At 35.8% G+C, this 18412-nt stretch overlaps 1 protein-coding gene across 1 annotated transcript in view; it reads right to left on the bottom strand.

Moving 5' to 3' along the window:
* ASCC3 (activating signal cointegrator 1 complex subunit 3) overlaps nt 1–18412 on the bottom strand; it is a 280986-nt gene that overhangs the window by 20089 nt on the left and 242485 nt on the right. The window contains exon 37 of the mRNA XM_086631271.1: nt 2326–2550. Coding sequence (XP_086487397.1) covers nt 2326–2550 — 225 coding nt within the window. The remainder of the gene's footprint in view (nt 1–2325; nt 2551–18412) is intronic.

The following is an 18412-nucleotide window of genomic DNA, read 5'->3' as shown; positions in this document are numbered from 1 at the left end:
CAGAAAAGCAGCGCTGATATGGGAAATCTGTCATTCATGTACCCACCAGCAAAAATAACAGTTTATGTTCAGGTCACAGTTTGAATGTTAGCTATACAACCTTAACAGCTAAAGTACTTTGTAAGTAAATAAACTAAAGTGCAACATAACTCAAAACCCAATTCCTGTCTCACTGCTGAATTTGAATTTCGGTGGTGCACGAGCTCATGTTCACACACGCAGAGAACATCACCCACTGAAGATGTTTATCAATGGATCTTTCTATGGTTCAGTTCCTTTTCTCACAACTAACATCTTTTTTTCCACCTCTATTGACCCAGAGTTCATCAGCAGGTCAGTGCTAAGGAAGAAGGTAACAACCAGTATTGAAAGTGTAACCCTGTCTATTGCTTAGATTCTGGGAACTTTAACCTCCGTTTGGAAAGCGTGACTAATAAGATGGAACAAATATTCTCCCAAGAGATGTAAACCATGCGCCAACTCCAAAATACAAAAATGCTTGCATGTTTTTTCTTTTTTTTTTTTTTTTTGAATGGAGGAACTTTATTTTTGTTTTTTTAAGATGACTATATACGTAACATTATGTAGTAGTTAACTGAAGGCAGGAGTGCACAGTATAGAATGCTAGTCTTCTGAACTCTATTTCAGTTTAAAGGAACTGTTGAATATTTTAGGTTTTTTTCTTTCTTCTGAGTGGTTATTGTTTCTGAAACACCTATTATGCAGTAACAGGATTAAAAAAACCATTTCTTAGCATAGCAGGATAAATATTAAGCAAAATAATTATTGAAAAGATAATTTACATTTTTTTTCCAAATATGTAATTAACCCCCAAACGCTAATTCCACAAACATCTAAATGAACTTTTAAGTATGTGATTTCTTGAAACAAAGGTGAATTTCTTACCTGAGCAAGTGACATTGTTCTCTGTTAATAACTGAGTATTATGAATAATAACTGTTCTTACATTGAAGCTTTCAGTATCATGATTTTATTGATTTGAAATATGTGGAGTAGACTTGCATTCAAGCACTGCTGGTTGCCAAGTTTAAGACTGCATAGCAATGGCATCTGTGGTGTTATTTGCTTCTTACTTGCTTTTTCTTAATTTTAGTTTCGTGTTGTTTGATATTAGTACTACAAGCTTGCAGGTTTTACTGGTGTAAGGCTGGGACCCACTCAAATCACTGGACACTGAATTGCCCATGGTATTTTGTCCATCTAGAACATTGATCAATAATTTCTCATAGTGTGGTTTTACAAACTGGTAGGCTTGACACAATGATGCTTGCAGTTACCATACTGCCAACAGGCTTCAAACAAGTTCAAAGCCTCATTCTGACAGTAGACATGCAGACCACGGAGGTTATTAAAATCTGAGCAAACAAAACTATTGGAAGAAAGAATTACTGTCCCTATTTAACAGATATGGAACTGAGGAAGATAAAAAGAATACTTTGTTGAAGGCTACCTGAACTTCAAGAACCTTTGAATAAATCCTTGTCCAGTTCTGTTAAAGTGAATATTCCTTTCTGGCAGAATCAGACAGGGGGCTGTTCTTTGCATCAACTAGAGCTCACCCTTCCTGCGGTAACTGTGGTTGTTCTTCAGATATGGCAGCACTCTATTCCTAACCAAATTGCTGTTTTAAAATTCTTTTGAGGCATTCAGCTGTGCATGTGATCGCTTGTTACCAGTAGTCTCAATGGTCAGTTTAGTTTCTGTGGGTTGCCACTGCAGTACAACTGTAAAAGTCACAAGCCTCCAGATTAAGATTAAAATCTGTGTTTAAAAGTGTGCTCTTTGACTCTATGATAATTGGGAAATAGAAGACATTATCTTTTCACAAGCTAGAGAAACCCCCTGTATTCTTGTCCCAAATCACATTTCAAAACTTGTTTTATTTATGCTTGGCAGTGACTACAGCACTTTTGGGTGCTATAAAAATAAAAGTACCCATGGGAAACAGGTTCTCTGGGGTCAGCACAACAATCTGCAGGGAGCACACCCATGCAGGAATGACTTATGTACAACATTCCATGATACAGAGATAGAAAGCTGTTGCATATGAAAGAAGAGGCGAGCCCTATGGCAACAGATGCCTCTAACCAGAGTACCACAGTCTTTTACCATGAGTTTGTTTAACGCCAGTTCTGTAAAGTGGGCATCTAGTTCCTCCCTATCAAAGTGGTACCATACCATGTGGTACCATTTCTCCACAAGACTGAGAGAAATCTTCAAATTTTTCTATATTCAAAATATTATAACACATTAACAATAAATAGTAACCCAACAAGAATTAAATATTGAAATGCCTTACTATACCTGACATATTCTAATTGCTTGGTCCAGCACTGTCTTTGTATCAGTTGCATAATCTGGACAAGGCAGCGTGGCACGACTGAAGTGGGCTTGCAGCAGGAGGTGTGTTTTTGTGTGTGAACTGTCAAATGAATGGGGATTGACTTCAACTGGAAGATGCTTTGCCAGTTCACTGTTCATCTGATCTTCATTGTGTCTCACAGGCAGATCTGTGTACTCCTCCGCATTCTTAAAAAAAAACCAAAAAAAAAATTAGCCATTGTAATTAACTTCATAATAATTATTATTCCTTACTGAGACATTAAAAGTAGATGCATTTAATTTACTGCAGATAGATTTAATTGTTAAAATAGCAGCATTTTAATGTTTAGAAAGCGTACTTATTTATCAAAATCATGTGTGTGGGAAAACAATAGCTAGTAAAATATTCACAAATATTCACACACTTATAGGCTTTAAAATTCCTTTAATGTAGCTGATTTTAACATTAGAGAAGAAAATAAAAGCAGTGAAATAAATACATTAATTGGATGGACTCAGTATTTGAGATGACCTTCTACAGATATCCTACCTTGGTTGGCTTACAAAAAACACTATGAAGTATAAATAAATCAATAATTTATATTTTCAGTTTTCAGGGTTTCTACTTTTCTCTTTGTATTCAAAACACACTGGGTTTGAAATAACTCTGGTAAGGTTCTTTTAAAATATATTTTCAATATTTTGAGCAGTCAGTGTCTAAGCAACAGATGATCAGCGATCAAAGCAAAAACCAAAATTGTAAGTAGGTGCCGAAAACTATCCTCTGTGCTCTGGAGTGGGATGAATACCATTCACGCCAAAACAAAAGCTGTCTAAGAACTTTCTCATTGTTGCAAAAAGGAGCTGCACACCAACAGGTAATCTAAATGTAATTGTGAGTAGCAACATCCTTGGGGCTGAGAGGAACAAGTATGACTGTTCTATTAGCCAGAGCAGAGATGTTCATTCTCCTGCTAGGGATATCTACTGTCTCTGAAGGAAAAAAAAATTCAACAGAAGCATCCTAAGAACTACAATTTAGGATGAAGAGTCAGGTCTGTGACTTAATTGGTAATTTTTTTTTCCTCAGCAAAATCCTCTCGTGCATGTACACATACACGTTCTTGTTCAGAACAAGAATGATCTCTCTAAAGTATGAAACTTGCAAGTAGAGTAAGAGTTTTATAATATATGATATCTTTTCCATCTGTAATTTAAGAGAGTGTATTTCTTTTGTCGTAAAATAAAAACTCATCTGGGCAGCCCGAAGGGCAATGTCTTCCAAACTATGGGCTTAGCAGAGACCATTAAATTAAAGTATTCAGGGTTTTATATCCCTCTTAAACTATAGGTTGGATATTAGGCATTTTAGTCTTCAATCTCGAGTCAGACTTCCTGCAAATCTGTATTGATGAAATATTCACAATGGTAAGCAAGTGATGTAAAGAAAAATGGCAATTTTAGAACACCTAATAGAAGTACCTAATTGACTTGCAAAGTACCGCATCCACTCATTAATATTCTAACACAAAGAACCTTTTTTTGACAATTTCTAAAACCAGTTATATAGCTGTTTTTCACCCCCTTGGAAACTGACAGCACAAATTTTTCTATTTTCTTTAATGGCACAATAAAACTACAGCTAAACTGTGATACAAATGTAAAAGGAAAGATCGGTATTGGATAATTGAAGATTTGGAAAGAAAATCAGAATGTCATTAATTTATTTCATATCTCGACTGCAGATTAGAAGTGAAGACTGACTAAAGACAACTGCTGCTTAATCCTGGATGTCTCTGCTAGATCTCTTGTGAAAACTGTGGTCATTTATTCTCTGAACCTAAGGTCACAATCTTTTTAAGCCCTATAGAAGGCTGCATGTTTGCTTCACTCTTTTTATTTAACTGGCATCTCCTTTAAAGATATTTTAAAGAATATTTACCAAGGAGATTTTTTACTTAGTTTTGCTTTGCAGTTTAAAGTAGCAGAAAGAAGAAGGATCAGCCAAGTCACTCCAGACCAACTGGTACTCCTGAAAATGCATTTTTCCTAATTCTTCCCCAGCACATGTTTTATTTACCTCCAAAACACTCCTCTTATTTTAAACAACTTGCCTACTTAATTTCCTGTTTGTGATCATTGACTGTAAGTAAGTGAGGTTCATTTTCTTATCTGCATCATGTAGGTAATTAAAGGAAATTGAGAATGGGTAGTGAAGCTTTTATACAACTGAGAATGAAGCTGAATGGAGGGCACCGAGGTCAGCAGAGTCCATTATATTTTTATGTGTGAGGCCAGTATGTCTGCCCTGTCCTTGTTTGCTTAGTGTAGGCTGGACAGACTACTAACTGCAAATCTGTTTCTCTGATTTGCCCAGCTGTCCTTGAATAAAGACATCTTCCATTGCAAAATGTTAAATGACAGTGATTGACAACTCTGTGATGAACTCTGCTTGTAACCCCCTGCTACTGTTTTCAGGTTGCACAAGAAAAGACAGAATAAAGAAACATCCTTTGTAATCACCTCAAATGGGCCCTGCTGTTCACTCAATATTTTTTCATTTTAGTTTTCCTTTTCTTTGTGAATCTCAATCTGTTCTGCAAAGGCTGTTGCTTCAACCATTCCACACAATATATAATATATATTATTTTAGTACAGCATATCTGAATACCGTTCTTACTTCCATGGGTGAGGAAACAGATCAAATTACGCATCAATCATTAATCTTCATTCTCAATTCAAGAAACTTAATGCAAACTTTATAGTTAAACCACAAAGCACTGCTGTGCATTTTTCACTTTCCCTTTTTCTTCTGTTAAATCAGGACTATTGCAGCCCATGTGTGAATAATATATTTACAAGCACCTACACAGTTAAGCATAACTTGGGAGTATACCAGGAGATAACTAGGGATTTTAGCTACGGGTTCTGCAACCATGCATTTGGTAGTCACGTGACATCTCTCTTTTCTATAGGTCTGTGATGGACTTTCCCAATAATGTCTTCTTTTGGGCGTTAGAGACTGCGGCATCATTTCGAGGGTGTAAGAGTCCTCTCAAACCTGCATTTCAACCTATATGCCATGCAGGGTCATATAGGAGACAGTAACTTGCTTCGCCAGTGAGAAATGTCACACATAGACCTGCATTAACTCGATAGCTACATTTTACAAGGCCAAAGGGCTATTCCGATAATTGAATTCTGTTTCCCGCATAACACCAGCCACAGAATCATCTTAAAGAGTCCTGTCTGCAACATCGTGTTCCAGATATGCAGCTTATCATCACCCTTTATTTGAATTGTTAGAATTGTTCTAAAAGTAAACAACTCATCCCATTTTCAAATATATCTTTTGCAGTTTTCTGGTACTATGAAGCATTTGAGGAGTCAGACTGATCTAAAATTTAAATAAGGTATCCAATATGGTGAGTATTGTGCTCTGCAGTGTCCATAGGGTTAAAAAAAACTAAATCAGTTTTTCTTTCTACCCATCAAACACACAAATTTGGCTGAAATTACTGACTCATAGTGAGAGCTGAATTATAAACTTATACTACATGTAAACCTGCTGAAATATTTTAATCTCAGGTAACTACATCTTGCCATCTGCTTGCAAGAAAGAAGAGGATACTTGTGAAGAATAGACAGAAATGGGATCAAGGTGAACAACTAAAGTAAACTTGAATATTTTAAGTTCAGTTCAGTCATGGGAACAGTAAAACTTATAAAGTTAATGAGTTCTAGACTTTAAAGAGCAGTTGATTAATTTGTAACAATGAAGGTCTAAACCAAACCAAAAATAGTTTCTCACATTCCAGAGTTGAACCAGTAGTCTTTTCTTTAGTGATGTAGTTACTAAAACTACCTTAGAATTGACTGACTGCCTGTGTGTTCCTTTTCTTTATATAGGTACAGTGAACCCAAACACACCATATTTTCAATTTTAATAAACTTGCAATGTGTTTTGCTCTCTTTCAAATTTCTGATGTAGAAAGAAACAAGGGAAAAGCATTCTCAGAAAATTTGATACCAAAATTAACAGTCATTAAGCTAAAGTACTAAAAAAATCTTGCAGTAAACTAGTACTAAAAGTAACTACCAGAATAATAAAAAAGGAGAAAAGATGAGGATCATTTTTAGCTAATATAGTAATCACATCCTCTTTACCTGAACCTTGATTTAAATTACATAAACTTCTGGTAGTCTGAGTACATGCTGAAGGACTGCAAAAATCATACATTTGTGCATAGAATTAAAAATAAAAATTAAGCTGCAATAAATAAATGTGATTTTTTTTACAGCTGTTCTGCAATTAAATACATTATGAAGTAAATTTTAGTTCTCTGCTATCAGAAGGTATGCCAATATGCGATTTATTTTTCCAATGAAAACAGCATATTTTGATCTTTAAGTAACTGGATAGGCAAATAGAAGCTCAACAATAATATTTTATGATTGACTTTTGTCTTTTGTTCCGTTGTACAAAGTGCTACAGAGTACTTCAGTGCAACATCCTGACCTATCACTTCCACATAGTGCTACACTGTATAGGAAGTAGCTGGACTCCAATCTTTAAAGTGGTCTGTAAGCGTCCTCATTTGGGTGATACCTATGTCACCCTTAGTATAGGAATGAGTAAAGCAGCGTGGTCAAGATAGAGAGAGAACAAGCACTGATAGTGCGTGAGTAGCTAGGTAACTGGATAATAATGCCTTATAATAGATTCACAAATTCTTAATTTCTTTCAAGGATACTTAAACTTGTGTACTTTGAAACATTTGAAATTATTTCTGTTTTTTATATATACATATGTATCTCTCCATTCATGTGTTGACAAAAGTCTCATTTGACCCTGTTAAATGTATTGTAAGGAAATAAAAAAATCGCTTAACTAAAGTTCCCAAGTTAATCTTCCTTTGCCCATGCTCTTCTCAACAGCACAAGGCTCTATTACATGACACAATAATGACACAGGTATTTATTATGAAAATTATTTAAATTAACCAACATATTTATATCATAATTTATCTTCACGTTTTCAAGTGTGAGTTTGATTTATAAGGAAAGACATTAAATTTACACAGATGTATCCTGGCAGGTGGCTGTAAGATAATCAAGCTCAGATTTATATTCAGAAAACAAATGTGAGAAAATATGTGCTTACAAAAGAAAACAAAAACGAAAAAAGAAAAAAAGCCCAAACTGACCACATATTTAAAAGTTGTTTCTCAGCTCACACCAAAAAAGTAGATTGAAAAATGGAATTGTAGGGTACTTGCTAGAATGACTGCTCTGAAAATGATATCTGTGTTAGTGATTCCATTATAAATGCCTATTTTAAGGAGTTTATTGGTAGCCTATAAATGTGTATGCTTTGGTCTCAGTTTTATGGGACACAATTCAAACTTCTGAAGTTTAAAATGTTTGGGTGTTTTTTTACTCTTAGATATAAAAGGTCTAGGACAATATGACAGTTAAAGACAGTTATAAACATATATTACTAGTTATAAGTTTTAAGAACAAATACGATGCATGTAGTCAAGATTCATATTATAGAAAGGAAAAAAAAAAGTCATTTCTACCAGCTTATTGAGGCCGCTACATAACACAGGAATACTTAGATTTTAGACAGCAGGCATTTGCTCAAAGAGCTTCCTCACTCTATTTTACGCATGTAAAAATTCACTTTTAGGACAAAATTTGCAGAAGTGACATTCCAGATTTTTAGGGCAGCCTGGCAGGCTCCGCTAAGTAACAGAGCAGGCTGAAGTTTTGTAGAGATCTTGAAGAGTGGCTAACATGAGGCAAAAGAAGAAAACAAAAATTGTCAGGCAAGATTAGAATATATTTACTACCTGATACTGTAATTCATCACGCAGGCCATTTCTACATAAGCTCTTTGCCTTCGTGTACCATACGGCACCTCTCCCTGTCAACTGCACGTGTGTCAGTGCAGGCAAATGGCATCCAGCATATTAGAGGCAACCCTGCGGTGCAGTTCCTTTCCTATGGAGGCTTTCCCATTCCTTCCTTCCAGGGTCAGCGGCTGGCAGGGAGGAAAGGCAGAAAGTGAAGCCCTGTGCCAGTCCCTGTGCCGCAGGGCACTGAGGAGTCTGAGCCACAGCCCCGGGCAGCAGCTGTCCCTGGCTGCAGAGAAGGAGCTCCCTCTCTGGCACCAGTGCCTCCCACTGGGGACTCTGCCCGCCCTAACTCTCCACTCCAGCTTGGGTAACAGGAAAATGATCTTGCCACTTCTCTAGTACTCCATTGGAGTACTCTCCACTCTCTACTTTTGGAAAAACGACAGGAGGAAAATAAACAAATATGCGTAGGATGGAGAGCAACATCCAAGGGTAAGGGCTGCTCAGTGTCTTTTTGAAACAAATACTAACTTTTTAATTTATTATCTAATTAGTGGGTAATGCATTTTTACAGATAAAAGATATCTGTTTAAAAACCAAAAAGTATGGAATTCAAATTGTCAAGTTAACCCAATTCACTAGGTAGGAGCAAAATAGTGAGGCTGGGCTACCCTGGGCTCTGTCTCCAGATTTAAGACTTACCAGAGAGAGCACTGGAAATTTCCACTTGTGCATGAGAAGTTTAAGAGATAAAGTTGAACAACCCATCAACATGCAATTATGTAAATCTATTATTTTTAAAAAATTAATTCATAACTATCTTTTCCGGATTTAAAATGAGCACGTGTCAGTAATGGGACCCACAAACATAGTTTATAAGAACATACAGGTTAAAAACTCTTACAGATCTTATAAAAGTTTTCACATTAGCAATCAGAGAAATTATATATAATTGTATTCTCAGACTTCTCACTTTAAACAGACAAGTGTTTGATTTTTGCTTTTAAATAGCTGCGTATGGTAAACATCACAAATTTTACAATTACAGACATCATAAAAAGTACAAGCTAGGGCAATGAAACAGTTGAGTGATCACTTAAAAACACCCTGAAGGGTTTAGATTTCACAAGTTCACCTCTTACTTAAAACATCCAAACTACAAACTACCGATGACATTCCTGATGACCAGAGGTCAGGAGTCTGAAAGACCTTTGCCACTGCGCACAGAGCAATAGGAGGTCAGCAATATTAGCTACCAGTAGCAGAGTGACCTGGCAGATCTGGGAACTTCTAAAGTACAAAGTTAAATTACAGACCTCTGCTTCAGCATGGAGTTGCTAAAAGAAAATGCAAGCATGCTAGCTTAGGTGAGAGGGAGGATTATATAAAGTAACAATAATTCGACATGGGAAAAAAGTTCTTAGGACTTCTATACTAACTTGAAAGTTGACTTCCCTTTTTTTTCATAAAGGTTCCTAGGCATATCAGAGGAGCTAGTTTCAGTGTACAGGAAGATACATTAATAGATAATACAATCACTGTAATCAGTTTACCAAATGGCAAAAAATATACTTATGGAACCATTCTGTTTCAGAATAAATTGCTTTTAAATTGCGTACTTTACTAAAACATATTAAAACAAGGAATGAATTAATGATTGTAAGTCTTAACTCTCACAATCTATATTTCATAAAGTTTATGATCACAATTATAATTCAGTGCCACTTTTTTTGCCAGTCCTAATAAACCTCATTTTTATAATACATTCATTCTTCCCCCAAATGTGTTGATATTTTCATAGTATTAAGTCTGTTCAACTTTCACAGAAGTGGATTTAGTTCATTCTCAGGTTTTTAAGTTAAACTATTGATTATAGGTAAGCCTGTAACACTTGGACATTTTAAGGAAAAATAAATGCAAAAGACGACTAATGTAGGACAAAAATAAGAGCAAACATCTGAAATTGGTATGGCATACACATTATTCACCTAGAATATGTTACTTTGACCATAGCGAATAAATATAAATGGAATGGTATAAATTCCATTTATGAAGTGAATTATAGCGATGTGAGAGAATTATTACATTTTATCACTGGAAATGGTATATTTGTGATTTTTGCCTCTCCAAGATGCCTGACTTTTCCTATTACTTTTCATGAGAAAGCTTTGAACCTGCACATTGTGAATGCATTACCATCACCCCATTTTTTTTAATGTCTAGATGGGGCAGTGACCCACAACTTTCTTCCCCTGTGATCTCAAGTCATAATATAGGAAGGATTTCAAACTGACTGGTTTTTGCTGTACTGAAAGTAATTTGATTGTACTAATACAGAAAAGCTTTTCAGTGCATGAATTCAGTAATGTGCTAACACAAAACTGGGAAAATCTCTCAGAGTATACATTCAAAAGTCTGATTGTCATGAGAAATCTACTTCAGTTCCATTTGGACGTTTGTCCACATTTTGAAGCTGAGCTTGGCTGAATCAGCTGGCTCAACTACTGATTGAGATGATGATAGCAATAAAAATTGTAATAGCCAATCTTGGCACACAGCTTTCCCTGGGAAAGTGATCAGTCATTTTCCATCTTTGGCTTTGATCCTCCAGTGGGATCTTCCAGCGCAGAGCCCAGACCCAGGGAAAAGTTAAGAGATCTCTGCATTAAGTTAATGCTACTCTGCATGGAGACATCAGTAAGCACTACTAATTCTTTATGTGAAATGGGGCCCATACATACTGTATATGTTAACGGCAAGCTGTAGAAGCTCTGTGTGTTGAAAACCGGATTTCAGATCTACTGACCTGTGGCAGGTCCCCTAGTGGGGAGCCACAAATGCACACTGCTGCATTTTTGTACCGGATTAAATTCTGGATCTAGACTACTATGTGACCAGAGACAAAAGGGAAAAAAAAAGTTGACAGGCGTGAATACCTGTCATCATGTGGTGAAATGACTGGCAGCCTCTGTTCAAGAGAGGCTCAAGCCCAGAATAACAGAAGAACAATATGAACTGGCAGAAATTTACGGGAAACTTGGAAGGTGCCTACATGCACAATGTCTTTTCAGCGAGCCAATGCTACTGGTCTCACTCTGAGCACTTTTAAATGAAAAAATAGTTTAATATAATAGTAAAACCAGACAACTGTAAGAGGAAGTGACAGCTGCTGCAAGTAAATTTCAATAAGGGTAGTTCCCTGCTGATAAAACCCTGGCACATCTCCCTTCATTTCAGCGTAACTATGTGGATTAACATTGCTTGAAAATCTGACCCAATGTTTTAAAGAACTCAAGAGCTACAAGGTAATGCAAATATGGAAGACACTGATAATTACAAGGGTGGGAAGAGAGGTAATGATTGAAGAAACAATAAAGTCAGAAAAGGAAAAATATATGAAGTTTGTTAAACAAAGAGATGATCTGTCAGTATTTTGGTGTGCTTGATTTGACAAAGTTCTATCAACACTTCTGTCATGAATGACCAGAGGTCTGATACAGAGAGTAATATGGCAAAAATGCCCTTGTATCTATCTGACGTTAACAGAACATCCCATTACCTGAATGGGATGGACCATGCATTACTAGGGCAGATCTAACTCTTTCTGGATGGCAAGTGATAATTTTTCTTGGTGATGTTCACTGCACATGAATTTTTGAGAATATTGTAAACTCAGTGTTCCTATATAGACTTATACCATGTCTTTTTTTACCTGTAAATAAAGGCATTCATCTAAAGTACACTGTAAGAGCTGTATGAAAAAAAAAATTAATTAAAATGGAAAGATAACTGATGATTAAGAGAGTTGCAGATACTTTGCCTCTGGTGTAAAGTTTTAAGAACTTCTTTTAAAAGACAAAGAAAACAGAGATTTTCAGTACCAGATGTCTAGGAAGATCCCATTTGGATTTGAGCTACTTAAATTTGCAATCATGTATTTATACATCTAACAGAGCTTCTGTTTCCCCTAGAATCTGAAAATTAACTAGCTTTGTAGCATCTTCCTTGATCTGCCACCCGTGCCCTGAGGATTAGAGACTCCACCTGAGCTTGTTTTACAAGCATAACAGAAAAAATTAATCTCTGCTGGCAGCGATCCCACTGGGATACTGATGAATAATGATATCCCTCTCTTGCTGCCCTCTCAGTCCACTAGAAAAGCCACTCTAACCCAGCAACGTGGAAACTGCTGAAACCATTCCAGCTGTGGATTAGCAGGCAGTCAAGCATCCATCTGTTCTGTGTGAATCAAGAGAAAGCAAACACGCATTCTTATAGCTAAAGAAGTATTAAAAATTAGCATCTTATATGACTGCATACAGTAAATATTAAGACAATCATATACAAAAGAAAAAATAATCTATTATCTACACCTCATGTTGTTTACATTTGCTTGCTGCCTTAAGCAAATGATAAAACAGAATTCATCTCAACCTACAGAATATTGGGCATTCAATGATTTAACATATTTAAGATAAAATTTCTGAATATTGTATGCATCAGTTGTACCTAAAAATATTTTGTAAGTAGACATGCATACACACATTAAATAAATATAAGTGAATATAACAGCATACCTTCACCTTGACAGGAGAAGGATTTAAGAGACCTGTTGTGAGAGGGATTTTAGCCATTTTCTCACCCTCTAAGGTGAGAGGAATAGACTTGAGACATTTTCACTTTCTGAGAACTAGTAGTTTGAATAATCTCTACTTGTTTGCTATTCTTTTCCATTGGAAGACAGAAAAGGAAAGGCAGTGGGAAGTTGGCATGTGGGCAACCCAACCAAATTGGTGATGTCTGATTTGATTCTTACATGGGAAACAGGACAATGATCTACTATAAATTAAGGAAAATCGTATTCGAGTATCATCCCAGATAAAATTACTTAGAAAAATGCATAATTTGACACTTTTCATATACAGCAATTCCAATATTTTGCTGGATACCTGGCTCACATTAATTAAGCTGCAGCAGTGAAGAAAATCTGCAACTGTTTGTTCTCTAAAAGCAAGCTTACTATTGCTATACCAAATTTACAAATGCATATGTTAACTTTTTCAAATGGTAAGAAAAGTTTGGGCTTTTTGGTAGCAAAAATCCCTCTGCAATTTCTTCTAACATTATAGGTAGCATGAGCTATCTAAGCAACTGTGAAATAAAGCACCTTGTAAATACTAGGCCAATAACAGGAGAGGCTGATTTCTTAAAGGTTCATCTGTGATAATGCATAATATCAACATTTAAAATAAAATTCAACCTTCTGAAGCTAGCCAGGTTCCATCAGGGATAAAAAAGGAAAGAATGACACAAAGAAAGAATCTAAATGTAAATAAGAATATACAAGTGTCAGATACTTCATTAAGGACTGATCAGTAATCCTCTTATGTCCTTTTTTTATGCTAAAGGAACAATATATGCTGGATACCAATCTTGTATGATGCAATTTTTCAGCCAAACCAATCCTTATCCTCAAATTTCTGTTCCAATCAGAGAACAGGCTACAAAATGCCATCCTCGTTCTTAAGAGTTTTACAAGTCTGAGCAATAACTTCTTCGCTGATAGAGAAAAACATTTGTGTGCCTTTAAACAGCAGTCACTGTCACTGTGACTAGTGACCGAGCCGGTGTCACTAGGTGAACTGAATTCTGTGAAAACAAATCCATCAGCAATATAATTGTTAACTGGTATAATTTATAGCACAACGGTATAATTCTATCAAAGCAAAGGCAATAACCAGAAATCAGTGTATACAAAAGAATTGCAGGCTGCAGAGGGCCTGAATTTGCCTATCATGCTTTAGTTACAAATTGGGAGCCACAAAGTAGGTAGGACTTGTATTGACTTATTAAAGGCACGCTGAGCTGTAAGGCTGCCTTCTAGGGTACTTGGGGCATGAGAACCCACAGCCGTTTATCAGAGCAGCATTGCGTATTATAAAACGTTCAGCTTTACCTTCATAAAGATGCAGTTTAGAACTTCAGTTTTGTTTCAACAAACACAAACATTATTTCAACAAATATATTGTACATATTTGAAAAGAGAGCCATATGACATGACTGCTAAAAGGAGCCATTTCCCTTTCAATATGAATACTTTGCAAAGTATTGGCTGCATGTACACAACGATGCATAGTTTGAAATCTCCCATATTGACGATGCCTACAACTCAAATTGCCCAGACTTTCGTGCTAAAATAAACAAACAAATGAATAGTGTGCAGTTGAATTGCCTGCAGCTTTAAGCAGTCAGCTAAACCAAGCTTCTATCACTGAACTTGTTTTCTAGCATATATACCAAGGACAAGCATTGATTTGCCACAGATGGCCGCCAACATTCACATTTGTAAGCACAAGACCAGGACGGTACTCCTGTCTGCCCTGGTGGATACAAGCGTAATAGCTTTCCGGCTCATCCAAATACTTTTCATTGGTATACATGAGCATTTTGCTGCTGTAACTGCATCTGTAGCTCCTGTGAAAGGAATTTTTTCCTCATTTTTCTGACAGAAACGGTTACTAAAGCAGCTGTTTGAAATGAGGATATAGCCTGAGGCTACTGGCTTCTGTTACCACAGCTATATACACTTGCACAAGTTTTTCCCTTGGATGCTGCACTGCAATCAAAACAAATTAAAAAAAAATAATTAAAGATACTACATTATTTCCAAGATAACACTTCTCGTCTTATGGCCTACCTCATGGGAAATGTATGTTAGAAACCTTTAACTTCAACTTTAAAATAGGTTTTATTATAACTTTCCTGAGTATTGATTTAGTTTTTTAAACTGGCAAATAATTAGGGAAGTTGAGTAAGAAGATTGGAGGGAAAAAAAAGGAGATCTGTTAATTGGAGATTAGAAAGTCATGTGATATTGGAGATGGGAAGGTTTTATATTTTCTAGTTTTGAATGTAATTCTTTCTTATTGATGCCATAGAAATGAAAGACTTATGCCATGTTCAGCTAGCTGTCAGTGGTGGGCATTGTCTTCTTGATTTACCAGCTGATTGTGCTTTTCTGGAAAGACAGGCAGCATATGATGCTTTCAAAGTAAAAAGCAAAACAATAATTCGGAAAAAGAAAAAAAAATAATTGTGTCATGATGTTAGAAAAAATGTACTATATTCAAGTACTACAGCAACATTTAAAACTGCTCCACCTACTGGGACTAGAGAAAAATAAAGACAAATTTAATGTGTGAGTATTCATGTGTATAAGTATTCTTTCTGCTAAGTACAAGATATTTTGAATATATTGGACATAGATGAAATTTGGATGCTATTAAAATTCACTGTAGCATTTTGTTTTGTTTTCAAGAAGCTGAATATGATTTTCAAATTTAAATGATTTTATTAAAATCTAGAGAATATAAGCTGTACAAAAATTAAGTAAATGACCTGGTAATGCCTGTGTTTAGGATGAAATTTATGCACTGAACAGTCCTAGGGGTGGATTTATTGTGAAGAAAAGATTTAACGTTAAGAGGTAACAGTTTTCTCCTATTATAAGGGGTCACTAAAATATGCATAGCGGCTGAGGCCTCTTCCGATTTGTAGAGTGGCCACAGCAGTCATGTTCATATTGTTGAGAAAGCGTGATATATGTGAAATCAAATATGTAAGTTCTTTAAACGTTAGCATCAAAACCATAGTAGCACCTTTATTTCCTTCTAAATGAAAGGTAAACATAAATTGAAACTAGAAAATGACTGACTTCGGAAAAGTGATCTGATTTTTTCCTGAAACGGCTCATAAAACAGAAAACCAGTTTTATACAATGTATTAAAAAAACCCCACAACAATGTTTCTGCCATGACTTGCAGAGAAAATACTACACAAACCAGCTCACGTTAACTTGTTTTTGGTCAATATTTTTGTAACTTATTAATTCCTCCTTCCCTGGCGTCTAACTGGAGACCAGTAGAAAAGATGGTTTAACACTGAGTCAAAAACCTTTGTGGTCCCTTCATGGGAGATTGAACCAACAGCTTTAAGATAGAACCCTGCTAAGGTAACAAAGTTATTTTAGACGAAGAGTGTAAATATTCACAAAGATTCACGTATTTCTCTGGTTAGAATAGGATGTGCCAATGATGATGAAGAGAAAATAAAGCCATAGGTTAACTAGGTTAGCTAGAATCAACTTGTACAAATACCTGACGGGTAACGAAAGACAGATAAGGCGTTAATAACTTTATGCTTTTGTTATCCATGTATCTGGGATGGAGAGCGCCTGTTTCATGAGCCTCCTCCTTTTGCCTTCCAAATGTGCTACTCCAGCAACGCCAGATTTTCTGCTGAATTCCAGAATACTTAGTCTAATACAAGCCAGTGTAACAAAACAATGTCAATATAGGGAAGAGGTATTATAAGCTCATGTTTATATCACAGAAAGATGGATATGTATGCCCCCACTGTAACACAAATACTATGTTGTTCTGTCCCTAAACTCCCCGGTTAGAAAGAAACCCACCTCTCATGGCCAGTTTACATGAAAGACAGCAGTAGGCACAAGAAAACCAATCAGTTCTCTCTTGTAGGTAGAATTCAAAAACAGAAATAAGGGACAACAGGCAGATGAAACAAGGGATGAAAGATGGTAATGTTGTCCCCCTCACTGTCTGGTATGAACAGATATGTCAAAGTATTTGCTCTGTAAATAAGAATATTAACGAGATAAACAGATAAGTGCAGTAAGAAATCACCAAAAATCACGAAGCTAGTGGATCTAGCTATCACAGTCCTGATAAATCATCAAGACAGACCTCCTTTCCTTGAAGTACAACAAACCTACATTTGATTTTAAAAAGATTTGTGGTGACTGTTGCTTTAGTACAGAAAATGACAAAAATTACCCCAAAGTATCTCTCACTGTTTTTTACCTAGACCTCTGTTTTAATCTCTGCACCTAACTTTCAGAATAAAAGGAAACAGTCTTTAGACACCTCAGGGAAATCCAGCCTGTCAGTAATAATTCATGAACACTTTCTCATCAATAACACTTAATGCAAGAAGCACCATAACTCAACAGTGATTAAGCTCATTTGGATTACTGCTGCCTGAAGCACGGTTAGGAAAGTTTTAAAGAAAGCTCTATGGAAAAGCATCAAACATTTTCTCTCAGAAAAATTACAGGTCCACTAGCACAAGTCAGTTACAAAAGTAACTGAATCTGAACTTTGCCTGCTAACTGCAAACCCAAGAAAGATGAAACATCTCAAGTACAGATTTACCGAGAGAAGAAGGGAAAGTGTGAGGGGATTGTATCTCACCTATTTTTATCACTTATTACTGTATACTTCCAACATGACTGCAAGGCTGTTCCAGTGTGCCATGTTCCTGTTCATGTTACGGATACTTTAGCCTCTAGACTATACTGAAAAAAATTCATTTGATCTTGCAAAATGCCGGCACACGATCAAATGAAAAGATAAAATAAAAACAGAGAAAAGAACAGATACTGGAGAAGACTATGAATAGTCTTGATTACTAAGTGGAAACAAATCTTGAGAGTAAGTGCCTTTTTTGAGAAACCCATCAGCACCAGAAACAAGATGACTCAAAATTGCTCTTTCACGTGCCTTGCAAAAATTCATTGATAATTAATTGGTGAATGATCCTGAATTCTGAACACTTCCAGCAGCATGGCAAAATATCAATCTGGAACTCAAAATCGCTTAATCAAACTCAGATTCAAAAATTTTAATACAAACATAAATTTCTGGATTCTTGAATGCAATCTTGCTTTTTTCCTGTTTTTATTTTAAACAAACTTTTGCTCCTTTTCAAGTTACACATTGGCAATTTGTTAAAAATTGTATATATCCCATTTTAAACTCACAACATCAATTTTCTTTGTTACAATTGTAGACTTCTGCCTTCCTTATATACATCAGACAACTTGTGAATGTCTAAAGGTTTGCAAGATTATGAACAATGCTAACAAAAAAAAGACCCACATGTTGCATCTACAATATCCTGTAACTGCATTTGAGAAATGTTTTAGATGGTTATTCTTAAATAATACAGTCCAAAATTCAAAACTTTGAAACTGAGTGATCAGCAGAATAATCACAATTATAATTGTTTTTTGCAATGATACAAGGCCCTTTTGTACTATAAGCTCCAGCTTTCAGTTCCAGCATCATTAAGAGATTCTTCAAATTACTTTTTAAATATCCTTTTCCCTCAGGATTTTCACTTATACC

The sequence above is a fragment of the Tauraco erythrolophus genome, chromosome 2 (assembly GCF_009769465.1).
Source record: "Tauraco erythrolophus isolate bTauEry1 chromosome 2, bTauEry1.pri, whole genome shotgun sequence".
Taxonomy (NCBI): domain Eukaryota; kingdom Metazoa; phylum Chordata; class Aves; order Musophagiformes; family Musophagidae; genus Tauraco; species Tauraco erythrolophus.
The sequence above is the reverse complement of the archived record's forward strand: the minus strand, read 5'-3'. Positions and strand labels throughout refer to the sequence as shown.